The following is a 12,550-nucleotide window of genomic DNA, read 5'->3' on the forward strand; positions in this document are numbered from 1 at the left end:
GATAAATAGCTAACAACATTAAATATCTCCCACTCTCCTCATTCTTTTCTTTTCATAATTTCCTTTTTCTGATTTATTCATTCTATATAAAAAAATAATACAAATCCTCAGATTAAATAATAAATACTATAAAAGTCTCAACTTCTTCTTTAATTTGTTTGAGTCGCTTTAGCTACGAATAGCCTCAAAAACTTCGTTGAAATTCTCCTTTGTTAAACCGAAAGTATCCGAATTTGCGTCGCTATCAACAGGAGCTGCTGCGCCTAAAACTCCATTAGAAACTGTGCTATTTTTCCTCTGTTCATAAAAATCCGTTTTTATCAGAGATTCTGAAATTTTACTCAACTCGTGATTTAATTTAATCAACTGCTCTGCAGATATGCCAGAAAATCCGTTATTAATGGAATAATTTGAATCGGCGCTAGTCGTTACCTTATTCTCCTCAAGATTTTTGATATACTTGGAGATTGTCTTAATTTTAATAATCAGATTTTCGATGAGTTTATTTTGCTTTTTACAATTCTTGGTATAATCACTTAACAACATTGCAATTTTGTTGATAATTAAATGAATAACATTTTTATTCTTTATTCTCTTACTATTGTCGTTATTACTATGAATATCTGTTTGCTCACTGATTTCATTAGCATCATTCGTCCTCTTTGAAGAATCAAAAGACCTTTGATAGAGCGCCAAAAGCATTAAAACTAAAGTTTGCAGAACCACAATAGATTTATTGATGAATGTGAATTCATGACCAGCAAATTTAATATTGGCTAAGTTCGAGAAAACAAAGAACAAGGTCTCCCTCGACAATTCCAAAAAGTCTTCCAAAATTTCGTTAAATTTAGCATAATTTTTCAATGTTTCAAATTGCAATAAGAGGTAAAAGTTCAAATATAACATTGAATTCCTGTAGATTAGAGAATCCATGATATTATTAATTATTGAAGGAGTCGTTAAACATCCTTGGCTGACCTCGATATTCTTATTTTTCAAAAGCTTGATTAACTGTATAATTTTATCAATGGATAGTTGTTGATCTTTACTTTGCAAATATTTCATCAAGTTTACTTCAAAATCAATCAATTCAAAATCGTTGTTCAACAAAGGATCAATAATTGGGGTAGAATTTGTGAAAGGTTCAGACATTAGCAACGGCAATTGACCTAAGAAAAGGTGTCTCCAGCAGTAGTTCTTAAATATGAAATTCCAGGTCAAAATATGAGATTGATTTTGAGTTTCATGATTTAACGATAGTAAACATGCCATATGCATATCTTCGTCGTAATCAATTACGAAAGAGGACGATGACGACGTGTCCATCACAAATTGGTAATATTTCCACAAAGAAATAAACCGCAGGGTCTCTATATTACACATTGACCTTTTTTCAATTTCAAATCTAAGCGTTGTTAAATTAGACTTCAACAAAGGCAAGTAGTTGAATAACACATTGAATAATTGCAAGTGTTCATCATCTCTAAGAGGAATCAAAACCGTAGAATTCAACGATTCAAAAAGAATCAGGAGACAGAGAGTAATAAATCCTAGATTTAGTAGCTGATCATTGGTCACACTAAAAACTTGAAAAATAGTTTCAAAATCTTTAGAATTTGGCTTATTAATGGTGTTAGAAGGAAAAAGCTGCTCAACTATGGGTAATAGTCTCTTTGGTTTTAATATTGGAAGTATTGAATTCGTTTCCGTTATCGTGGATAAGTATTTGTTGATAAGGGTCTGTGTTATCGATTGTGAAGGAAACTTTAATATTTGAGATATGCCACTGTTGCGCTCAATACTGTTACGGCTTGCTACCAAATCGTGCAAAGGTCCATTAAATTGCGTTTCAATTAATATATTCAAGTCATTGAAGAATTTGAATAGGAAAGGATCACGTTCAATCAAATACTGAATCTGGAAGATAGAACTTTTATTTATATTTTTTGGTAACAGCCATAATCTGTTTCTACCTTCTTCTGAAATAGCAGAATTAAACACATTAAAAACTTTATTAGTATCCAAAAATTGAGGATCTAAATCCTTAAATTCATTAAGATGAGGTCTTCTTTCACTCTCTGGAATTGGCTTACCGTCCCCGTCCGTAACGCCGTCTTCACTCAGTTTTCTTTTCTTAATTGTCAAAAACTCCTCTTGGTTTCTATTGGAGTGTGAAGACTGCATTTGCGCTGAGGAATCCTGCTTGAGATCAAGATTTACTCCCGTAATTTTCTTACCTGTAATTTCTTGCAATTCCAGTAGTCTGCCTTTCAAGAAATTCATTTCATGATTGATGATTTCATCTTGTGTGTAAGGAGAGGTTAGCATATGAAAAATTGCAGGGCCTTGAACCCAATTGAGTGGAGTAGAAGATTCGTTTGCAGAAGTGACTGGCTTACTTTCCAAGGAAGGCACTGATTTTGGAATATATTGAGTGTGTTGTTGATTCAAGGTTGCATTTGCCGCAGATGATCTATTATTAAGTTGATTTTGAGCATTGAGCAGTTGCAGACGCGTGTTGTATTCTCTTATTTGCTCCAAAGAAGCCAGTTCTGGATTTTTCTGCAAAAGTGCAGCAGTTTCCTTGGAGACACGACGAGAAGCGTAATAAGAGTTTAAGTACGGACCGTTGGCTACTTGGCGTGTATTGGAAGAGGAAGAACTAGAGGGAACGTATTGTCCGGGAACGTCCGGATAAAAGCAGTCCATTTTATTATGCTTCATACAGTTCCCACAAATCGGCTTAACACGATCGCAGCCTATCTTCCTCTTACGGCACTGCACGCATGCAGGCGGTTTTTTCATTTTTCTACCACGAATATCCATCGTTGTTTTTTGGTTCTGAAATGCTATTTTTGTAGATAAGAGCTTAAGAAAATATCACAGAAACCTCGATTTTAAATATCTGCGTAGTATGGGGCAATTGCAGCAGAGCACCAATGACTTTGGTTTGAAAGCCGTGAGTTTTGATGAAATAATCTAATGTAAGCAGCTAATATATCTTCTCGGGCGAAAACGGGAAAGTGGTCTTACAAGCGTCTAACGGGCCGAATGAATATTGGTGAACTATGGCTATTTGCGAGAAGGTATAGCAGTGGAAGTGTCCAGAAAGCAGTATGTTCCTAATAATAAAGGTAGTTCTTGGTCTGTGTGATCCCAGCTGGTCAACAAGACCCACGTTGGTCAATTGAAATACTCTTGTGAAGTTGTGCCAGAAAAGGGCCATAGGGTAACATACTCGTTCTATGTGATAATCAACTGTTATAAGCACTATATAGTTACATAGCTGGCCTATACATCTCCTGAATAGTGATGCAGTTTAGAGTTCATCGTGGGCTGCTTCGCTAGCTTCCGCTTTGATCTCTTCCTGTAGCTTGGCGGCGTCTTTATTGTCCAAAGGAACAGTTTCCAGTTCACCACTTTCCACAATAATAACTTCCTTTACAGGCATATTTCTACTGTCGGTCTTAACGTTTTCAATGTAGTGAACTACGTCCATACCATCCAAGACTTCTCCAAAGACAACGTGCTTACCGTCCAACCATGGGCATGGGACGGTGGTGATGAAAAATTGGGATCCGTTGGTGTTTTTACCACGATTGGCCATAGACAATCTGCCTGGTTTGTCATGTTTGACATCAAAATTCTCATCTTTGAACGTGTTTCCGAAGATAGACTTACCCCCAATACCTGATCTGTGAGTGAAATCGCCACCTTGAATCATGAAGTTAGGAATAACGCGATGGAAGATAGAGTTCAAATAACCCATCTTAGGGTCCCTGGAAATGGTCAACTGGTAAAAGTTTTCAACGGTTTGGGGTGTGGTGAGACCATACAATCCCATAACAATTCTACCAATTTGTTTATCACCGTGATTAATGTCAAAGTAGACCTTGTGTGTGATCTCAGGATCTTCTGCCGTGTCCTCTTTCGCAAAAATGGCTGTTGTGAAGAGACAAGCAAATAAGGTAATAAAGGAAAAAAATTGAAGCTTCATAATTGCGGATATCGCTGTGCCTTTTGTTTATTGAATTGAAAGTAACCTTTACTGTTGAGTCTCCTCGAGGAAAGTAGTAAGGATGGTTTCATCTTTTTTTTCCTCTGCTAAAAGGGATTCGCTGCGAAACGAAAATTAACTTCCCTACTATTTTTTATATCGTAAGTATGAATCTATTATTTATTGAACTATAACCATTGTGTTAAACCAGGATCAGAAGATACAAATTCTTCTAGTCTGGCTTGAAGATCCTCAGCTTCTTTTTTCATTTCGGTTAAAGCTCGAACCTTCCTTTGACTGTCTGGCTTCAAGACATTAGGACCTTGTGAGAGTTCATCCCCGTCTACAGTGGCCGATGTAGAGTTATTTTTTCTTGCTTGCCTACCACCAACACCCAAATATTCGTCTCTTCTTCCTTGCCAATCAGTCAAAGTCCCATTACCATCCCAATGATCTAATTTATCGTATATTAAATCCCCTACATTGTTTATTTTATAACGTGGAATAATGTGTGTATGCAAGTGGGGTACCGACTGTCCGGCCTCAGGTCCATCTTGGATGGCAACGTTGATAGAGTCAGCCTTATATTGCCACTTAATAAATCTATGTATTAACTGTAAAGTCTTGAAATAATCTTGAGATTCAGGCATGGTCAGATCTGATAAGTTTAAAACCGTAGTTCTCAGTGGAACGATCAGTACATGTCCGGGTACAATTGGTTTCAAGTTTACCAATGCATACGTATATTTTGACTTCTGTAAAGAAGCAGAGATTATAAGGTCTCCATATAGTTAGTAACGCAATGGTGCGAATGGGGTACAAAAAAACATATGAGAGTGCATACATAGAAAACTTGTTCAGTTACAAGAAACTTGCTGAAATATATTGGCTTATTCATGCTTTTAGGTTTCTTTGTTTTGCTTAAGATCATTCTGAGCCCAAGATAGATCAATGGAGCTTCCTTTTTTTCTTCGCTTCTTACAATTGAGCAGAAAAGAAGATTCGACCATATCTTGAGAAACGTATAAACCAGGAAAATTACACATTCTAATTGGTGTCAATGGCAAAATATATGCAAGTTTGCATGTAAAATATTTTTTTTAGGCCGGATAAAATAATTCTTCCTAATAGTGTCTAAAAGAAAACACTGACTCTTATAAAACAAACAATGAACATTTTAATAATTAAGATATAAACTGCCATCTTGATCTTCCAAAGAGACTACCAAATCAGCGACTTCATCGCTTTTCATGTTCCACCCCAGCTTGGGAGAAACACAAATATTCTTTAGGCAGGGCAGCCTGGATTCCAGTATGGCTATAGTCAAGTCATCGGGATGAATCTTAGAAGCTAATCCCAAGGATCCGCTGCATTCTAAGTACAATGTTTTAAGAGGCCTATCATATTCCACCAATTTACTTAGCATGAATTCAGAAAAGCACCACTTAGAACAGTAATCAACCATGAGCTGCAAAGAAATTAAATTAGCACAGTACGTGAAGACATGGTCTAGGGAATTTTCTGCCAGAGATGGCATCGGATAATGAAAAAATAAATGCTTTAAATTATCACCGATCTGTGATAACAACGAATAAATAGACAATTCCGTTATTTGAGGACAATAAGAGAATTCTAAAGTTGTAATAGTTGTTGGCCATTTCGTATCAATCACAAATTCATTTGTTATACCTCCACTCAATTTCAAGTACCTGAGATTCTGTGGCCATTGAATATCTTGGAACCCTTGGCAGTCAATCGACGATCTGGGAAAAGATAAATGCGTTAATTTAGTGAAATTTTTAATGGCAGAAAATAACTCCTTCAGCTTAACTGTTTCCGATACTAAACCCAAGTCTAAAAATTTCAAATCATGACACGATTTCAATGAAATCAAAGGCGCGTAACCAAAGCTTGTCTGTGGTGCGATGAATTTAGTTAGGTTAGAACAGCATCGTCGTAAAAGCTTGGAGACAAATGAATTTCTACCACTTTGTAAAATTGTAGACAAGTTCAACTCAAAAACATAGTGTCCTAAATTCTTCTTTTTATTTATGATTATTGTATCAACAAACCCGTTGAAATTCTTACTTGTTAACGCTGGTGCATAATAAAGCTTTGGTAGACACATGGCGTACCAGTTTCTGCAAACTAGTAAGTAGTTCATATTTATACCAGTCGTAGTTTTTTTTCCATTAGCAGTTTTATTTAATTTTTCTTCTTTCTCTGGTATATCAAGATAATGAATTATTCTATGCTGTATCTCCCATGGCAAAACCATCTTTACTGATACTGAATGCATCCTCGCTTCCTCACTCTCTATGACTTTGCCATTTTTTTCTCCTTTGGAGGACGATGTCGATGATGACGATGGCGACTGCTTACGTCCTTTTTTATCCTTTTTTTCATTACTCAGTCGTGTCAATTTCACTATAGTATCATTGGTTTCATCATAGTAATAAGACCCCTGTGGAGTCTCAATGAGTTCTGCATCCTCCGGTATAGTGATAGTGAATTCTTTAGCCTTATTATCATTTCTTGTAGAGGAGAAACCCTCTCCCGCCACGTACTTCCTGTAAGGAGCCTTGATTTTCTTGGGTCGTGATTTGTTTGCCATTACTGAGTACTGTGGTTGATATGATTATGTGTTAGAGCTGTTGCACATGTTTGTCGATGTACAAATCTTGACGATGCCGTCATATTACTCTCAATACTAGACACATCTTGTATTGACAACCCTTACCCCTCATGAAGAGGTAACCCGGCCGCAGGGCTTTAACAATAAAATAGAGACTATCATTCAACAATTACACAGTAGAAAAAAGTCAGAAGATTACTAATCTCGATCTTAAGTCTATTAGTCAATTAAATGTGGCCTAGGATTCAACTAAAAATATAGTAGTAGTGAAAAAACAAATGTTCCAACCGAGGATCGAACTCGGGACCTTTGCCGTGTGAAGGCAACGTGATAGCCGCTACACTATTGGAACAATATTACGGATGACAGCTTAGGATTCATAAAGAACTAATAAAGGTGTGGCAATAAAAATGGTGCAGCAAGTCTCAACTTTACTGCTTCTTATAGTTACTTCCTGTCGTTTTCATCACACTAACCCTTTGTTTCATTGTGCTCCCCTTCCCTTCCTTTCAATATTGCTTCCTACATCGGTCACTCTTACTTTGGTAATGAAGTAATGAAGAAAGGAAAAATAGAAAATCGAATACTAAAAATGTTATTATTTAAGGAGAATAAGAACGTAGACACTTAAGGGCGATAGTGTTTGAACAGAAAAAAATTAACTTACAAAACATGAAGGACTTGAGATTACAGGGGCCCTACAGAAAGTACATTCCCTATAATATTTTCCAACAATGTGGAATTGGTCACTTAAAGACGCTTGATTATATTTTCGCGTTTTTGATTGTTATTACCAATTTCACATTAATATGGAAATCGCACTCTTCTTCATTCTGGAACCGACCATGGGACAATAATAGTGAACAAGAACTTTCCCAATTAATTCAGTTTTACCTAGACAAGGCTTTTTACATCCATGAATTGCCACCATTTACAATACAGTTCTACTCCATTATTCGAAGATTAAAGATCGCAGAAAATTTAAGATACGTTTCTTTGTTTTTGAATTCATCGACTTTAGGTTTTCTTTTCCTGATAACAAGGAGAATCAATTGCTCTCGTTTAATTTCAGCAACAGGTTTGCTGATATTATCCAACTGGGAAACTTTCAGAAATGAGGGCACTATTATATCATTTGACAGTTTAGAATGGTGTCTGTTCTCAGTAGTAATTTACAGTTTTATAAGCATTTCAATTGCAAAACTGGGAACTACGAATTGGTTTGCTAATGTGATTACATTATCTATTTCTTTAGGGCTGGCAATCTCTTCTAAATTTATTGGAATTGTCACTTGGGCCTTCGTAATTCTTTCTTTTGTACGTCAATTTGATAGACTGATAAGCGACGTTAAAGTTACGACCATCCAAATAATAAAATTTGTCATTCTCTGTCTATTATTCGTTTTGATTATCCCTGGTTCCATCTTCATAATAAGTTATTCGAACTTACTTTCGAATTTTAAGACAGACACGCCACAATTTTCAAAATATATGAGCACATATTTCAAGTCCTATTTAAGAGGCCCTCAAGTACAACCGAGTCGATTGTACTATGGATCAACGATCACATTACGTCATTTAGATTCTATGGTCGGATATCTTGCTTCTCACGATATTTCGTATCCATCAGATGTTGACGAACAGTTAGTAGCGTTATCATTTGAAGAATTCGCGGCAGACAATGAATGGTTAATAGAACATCCTACATTAAATTTGAGTTTTTCTGAGGTATACCATGCTGATCAATTGATACCTGTAGAATTTGGTCAAAGTATAAAACTAAGACACAAATCTACTGGAAAATTATTGAGAGCCAGCACTGCTAAACCTCCCATCAGCGAGCAGGACTATGACTTTCAAATTTCATGCACGAAAGATTCAAACTACGAAGGAGGAATGGATGAGAGATGGGATGTTCTCCTGATTAAAGATGAAATCAACAATGATAAAAAGGATAACGCAGATGATAAATACATTAAACCGCTTCAATCAGAGATACGCTTTTACAATAACGGCCAGAGATGTGGGCTATTGGGCCATGATCTTCGGTTACCTGAATGGGGCCGCTTTGAGCAAGAAGTCCTATGTATGGAGTACCCAGTAATACCAAGAACCACTTTTCTAATAGACTCAGTACAACTACCAGTCGATTTCCAAGTCCCAATGATAGAATATTATATCGGCAAAATAAGTTCTTCAGCAGAATTCAATCATACCTTATCTTGGTCACAATTTCTTTATCTTTTCAAAGAATATATTTTCAAACAATACAAGTACAATTACTATATTAAATACGGTAAAAATAAGGTCACTTTTGAAGATGCGTTCGCCGTGGAAAAATGGCCAATTACGTTAGACACAGACTCTCCAGTTTGGTTTAATTTTGCATGGTATGGATCCTTACTCTCGATGATCATTTTCATGTGCGTGCAATGTAAGAGAATGATATCTTGGAATCCGTGGACAACTGCTGAACCTTCCTTTTCTATCAAATGGGAGGTCTACAATGAATTTGGCTGGGAGTGCATTGTCGGTTGGTTTTTACATTTTTACATCTTCACAATGAGTCCACACTTCAACTTGGGGAAAAAACTGTACTTCCAAAGTTTTTTCTTTAGTGTATTGTGTCTTTTAGAATCGTTAGATTGCCTTGCAAAGTAACTCGTAGAAAGATTTTCTCCATTATGATTTTTCTCCCATTGCTTCAATAATTCTCCGGTACAAATAGAGTAGCACAATTATTTATAAGAATAACATACATACGCTTAACTCTGCCATATAACTATAGTACATTTTCTGTCCTCTGTTCGCAAATTTCTTTGTAAAACTTAAGTTTATGTGCTCTTTTTTGAGTTTGCAATGCCATCTACAAAATCTTCAATTAAAGAATCAACGTGCCTTAAAAGTTTCTCCTTCTTTTTGATGGCCTCAATTTTTTCGTCTTCCACTTCAACTAGCTTTTTCTGCAACATATCAATCTTCCTTAATTGCTCTTCAGCTGAAACGTCAACACCAGGTAACGAGTCAATAAGCTTGTTTATCTGTCTTGTTTTAAGTATAATGTCCGTGGATAGCTCATCTATCGTGTTAGAAAATTCCTCAGGAGGTACTACTGTGGCATGCTTATCGGACATCTGAGGTTCATTTACGGTCAATCGTTCAAAACCATGGTTCTTATCTATGTAGTTTAAAGTAGCACAGAATTGCTCCGTCATTTGGTCTAAACATATCTGCAATTGTGTTAATCTATCTGTCATTGTTAAAGAGCATATAATGTATTGAACTAGTGAAATGTTATGTCCCTCTTTTAACCAATGGTTTACCGTTTGAATTATAATTATCTTTCAGAATTGATTTTTTTTCTAACTTTCTTGCAATGCGAACAAAGCTTGTAATTAAGCACGTACGGTTGGCCTTTAAAGGATTACAGAGAAAGACAAGGCTTCTACAGAAACAGCCACATGTTCTACAAAAGCGCACTTCACGCATATAAGCATATAAATGTTAGTTATATGAACAATCTTAAGTAATATATAATAAATCAGAAAAGTTTAACTGTAAAAGAAATTGTGTTTTAAAAGAAGATATAATAAACGAATGTATGGGATAACGCCAAGTTAAATGAATGTCCTTGTTTTGTAACTAAAGCAGAAGAAATAATATTGTTAGCTCTAGTTATTTTAATAGTGAAAAAATAGCCGAAATAAAGAACAAAGAAAAAAGAATGAGGAAACGAATGAATGAGATTAACGAGTAAAAAACGAATGAATGATACTTCAGATGGTCCTTGAATATGTTTTATAAGCTGATTCTTTGAATTTTTTTTTTTTTTTTTTTTCATTTTCTGTCCTTAGCTTAAGTTTGCAGGGGCTCGAGCTGGTTGAAAGAATAAAGAACATCATCGAAAGATTTTCTATGGTTTACAGGGGAGTCAGAGTAGGAAAATTTAGATTGTGGAGAAGGCGTAGCTATAGAGTTTCTTCTCTTGGGAAGAGGGCTTTGGCGTGAAGGAAAGAAGGCTTTTGCTGAGTCCTTATTTGAGTTTGGGGTCTCTAAAAGGCTACGATAAGCGCTTGACCTCTGAGAACGAGGCAAGAAGTCTAAAATAGGCTTATCTTCAAGTAGTGTGGGGAAGTTGTAGTTCTTCAAAAAATCCAGCGAAGACTCACTAGAATCCGTGGAATTAGTGTATCTATGACCCAGAGCGTGTGACTTATTTTTAAATTGTTTTGGAGATGCGTTTGGGGAATACTCAAAAATAGATGTAGCCATAGTTGACGTAGATACGACTCTCCCATTAATGGAATGATTGTTTCCTTGTGTGTTTTTAGAGTAATTGGAGGACGTTACTGAGATCGAACGCGCGACTGATAGTCTTGATGTCTTATTTTCGTGCGATCTTGAAATGAGTTTGCTTTCACGATTAGCAGGGATCCTTTCAGTGACAAAAGCTTTATTTAGTGATTTCGAATCCCGCTTGCTTGAGGAGGAGGTATAGTCGTCCTTAATCTCTGTGGACAGCGATGAAGGTTCCTGCAATTGCTCATCTTGGAATCCATTTCTAGTGTCAGCATGTGAAATATGTTGAAAATCAAATGGTGTGGAGATACCTTTACCTCTTATGTCCGGTTGGGCACCAAGCAACTTTTTCTTCAACAAATTAAGCTTAAGGAAAACCTTTTTGTGATTTGTCTTGTTGGCGCTGGACGATGATGACGATGATTCTTTAGACTTTGCAGAGTTAGAATTACTTCTCCTGTGGTGGCAAGACGGATGTGAATTTGGTGAAAGTGGAGGCAACTCAATGTTTTTCTTGTTACTCAGCACAGGTTTATCGCTGTTGATGAAAGTAATGCCTAGGTTTTCTTCATCATCAGATCCCATGAATTGCTGGGCCTGCAGACCGTAGAGTTTTTCAGCTTCTTCATCTTCATCCAGCCAAATCGACCGCATCTGTGGAAGGTTCATGGTTTCGTTTCCAGTATTGGTAATACTTGCACTAGTCATATTCGTTCTTTTGATAGCGTATTCTGTCAGGTATTCCTTTTGTTAGTGTTAGGTGTTTCGGAGCGAAAGATCGAGTTCGATAGCATAAAAAAAGAAGCTCTCTTGAGCAGTAGCAATAATATATACCAGACACGAAACAATCCATCAACAGGTCTCGTTTTACTGGAGTTTTACATTTTCAGTTTCTTTTTCGGATGCGAATGATCACTAGCTTGCAAACACGAATTGATCACGTTTCACAATTGTTCCACCAAACATGGCGATAACGGCAGCGTTTCCTCGAGAAATAGGCAACATCTAGATCTCGAAATGGTTGGTCTGCACCTGTTTCTGGGTGACCAATCCTCGGAGCCATTCCAGTGCTTAAGTCTTCAGGGGCCAGAACGCGTCTTTGCCGGGTGCCGCATTCTTTTGGCCCGGTCGCGCCTGCCCAAAGTAGCAATACACAACACCCAAAGAAGGAATTTCTTTTTCTGGAATATTAATGGAGCGGAGCCGCGCGCTTGCTGAACGCCAAAATTATAAAAACAAACTTTGCAGGTTTTTGAATCTGACGCAGTCAATCATGTTTCTTTTCTCGTGTAGGTTAATATAGATAAGCGCCCAGCGGTATGCTTTTTGCGTTTTTTGCTATTTTGAGACAATGGCGATAGTTTAAGTTTCTTAGTATGCAGAGGTGCTTTTGTACGACTGGGGCGTTCCTCAGCGCAAGAGTAAGAAATAGTTACAAATTCGTCGATAAAGGTGTATGTAATGTTAAGCGCTAAATATGTATGTAATGTTAAGCGCTAAATATGTAATGTTCCAAATAAGTTGGGAGGTTACTTGGTTGGGCATAGTAACGGTCCATTATTTTGTGTTTTTTTTATTTTTTTTTATTTTTCATTTTTTTATCTATTCTCGAAACTGCC

At 36.6% G+C, this 12,550-nt stretch overlaps 7 protein-coding genes and 1 non-coding gene across 8 annotated transcripts; 1 reads left to right on the top strand and 7 right to left on the bottom strand.

The window, feature by feature from the left end:
• Window positions 1–168: 168 nt before the first annotated feature.
• On the bottom strand, window positions 169–2,826 carry RSC3 (Rsc3p; the record flags this gene model as incomplete). Its single annotated transcript, NM_001180611.3, has 1 exon — window positions 169–2,826. One exon carries the CDS (start codon window positions 2,824–2,826, stop codon window positions 169–171), a length of 2,658 nt encoding a protein of 885 aa, NP_010589.3.
• A 493-nt stretch (window positions 2,827–3,319) lies between these two features.
• On the bottom strand, window positions 3,320–3,997 carry CPR5 (peptidylprolyl isomerase family protein CPR5; the record flags this gene model as incomplete). The annotated part of the gene is made up of 1 exon (NM_001180612.3): window positions 3,320–3,997. The coding sequence occupies one exon, from the start codon at window positions 3,995–3,997 to the stop codon at window positions 3,320–3,322; it is 678 nt and encodes a 225-aa protein (NP_010590.3).
• Window positions 3,998–4,185: 188 nt separating this feature from the next.
• Window positions 4,186–4,928, bottom strand: HNT2 (bis(5'-adenosyl)-triphosphatase; the record flags this gene model as incomplete). Its single annotated transcript, NM_001180613.1, has 2 exons — window positions 4,186–4,752; window positions 4,842–4,928. 2 exons carry the CDS (start codon window positions 4,926–4,928, stop codon window positions 4,186–4,188), a joined length of 654 nt encoding a protein of 217 aa, NP_010591.1.
• A 246-nt stretch (window positions 4,929–5,174) lies between these two features.
• Window positions 5,175–6,611, bottom strand: PFU1 (Pfu1p; the record flags this gene model as incomplete). Its single annotated transcript, NM_001180614.1, has 1 exon — window positions 5,175–6,611. The coding sequence occupies one exon, from the start codon at window positions 6,609–6,611 to the stop codon at window positions 5,175–5,177; it is 1,437 nt and encodes a 478-aa protein (NP_010592.1).
• Window positions 6,612–6,911: 300 nt separating this feature from the next.
• On the bottom strand, window positions 6,912–6,984 carry YNCD0022C. The gene has a single exon. It is a non-coding gene; the product is annotated as a tRNA-Val (tRNA).
• A 320-nt stretch (window positions 6,985–7,304) lies between these two features.
• PMT7 (putative dolichyl-phosphate-mannose--protein mannosyltransferase) lies at window positions 7,305–9,293 on the top strand (the record flags this gene model as incomplete). The annotated part of the gene is made up of 1 exon (NM_001180615.3): window positions 7,305–9,293. One exon carries the CDS (start codon window positions 7,305–7,307, stop codon window positions 9,291–9,293), a length of 1,989 nt encoding a protein of 662 aa, NP_010593.3.
• Window positions 9,294–9,466: 173 nt separating this feature from the next.
• SRB7 (Srb7p) lies at window positions 9,467–9,889 on the bottom strand (the record flags this gene model as incomplete). Its single annotated transcript, NM_001180616.3, has 1 exon — window positions 9,467–9,889. One exon carries the CDS (start codon window positions 9,887–9,889, stop codon window positions 9,467–9,469), a length of 423 nt encoding a protein of 140 aa, NP_010594.3.
• A 598-nt stretch (window positions 9,890–10,487) lies between these two features.
• Window positions 10,488–11,639, bottom strand: GIC2 (Gic2p; the record flags this gene model as incomplete). The annotated part of the gene is made up of 1 exon (NM_001180617.1): window positions 10,488–11,639. One exon carries the CDS (start codon window positions 11,637–11,639, stop codon window positions 10,488–10,490), a length of 1,152 nt encoding a protein of 383 aa, NP_010595.1.
• Between the last annotated feature and the right edge of the window lie 911 nt (window positions 11,640–12,550).

Source organism: Saccharomyces cerevisiae, chromosome IV (assembly GCF_000146045.2).
Source record: "Saccharomyces cerevisiae S288C chromosome IV, complete sequence".
Lineage (NCBI taxonomy): Eukaryota > Fungi > Ascomycota > Saccharomycetes > Saccharomycetales > Saccharomycetaceae > Saccharomyces > Saccharomyces cerevisiae.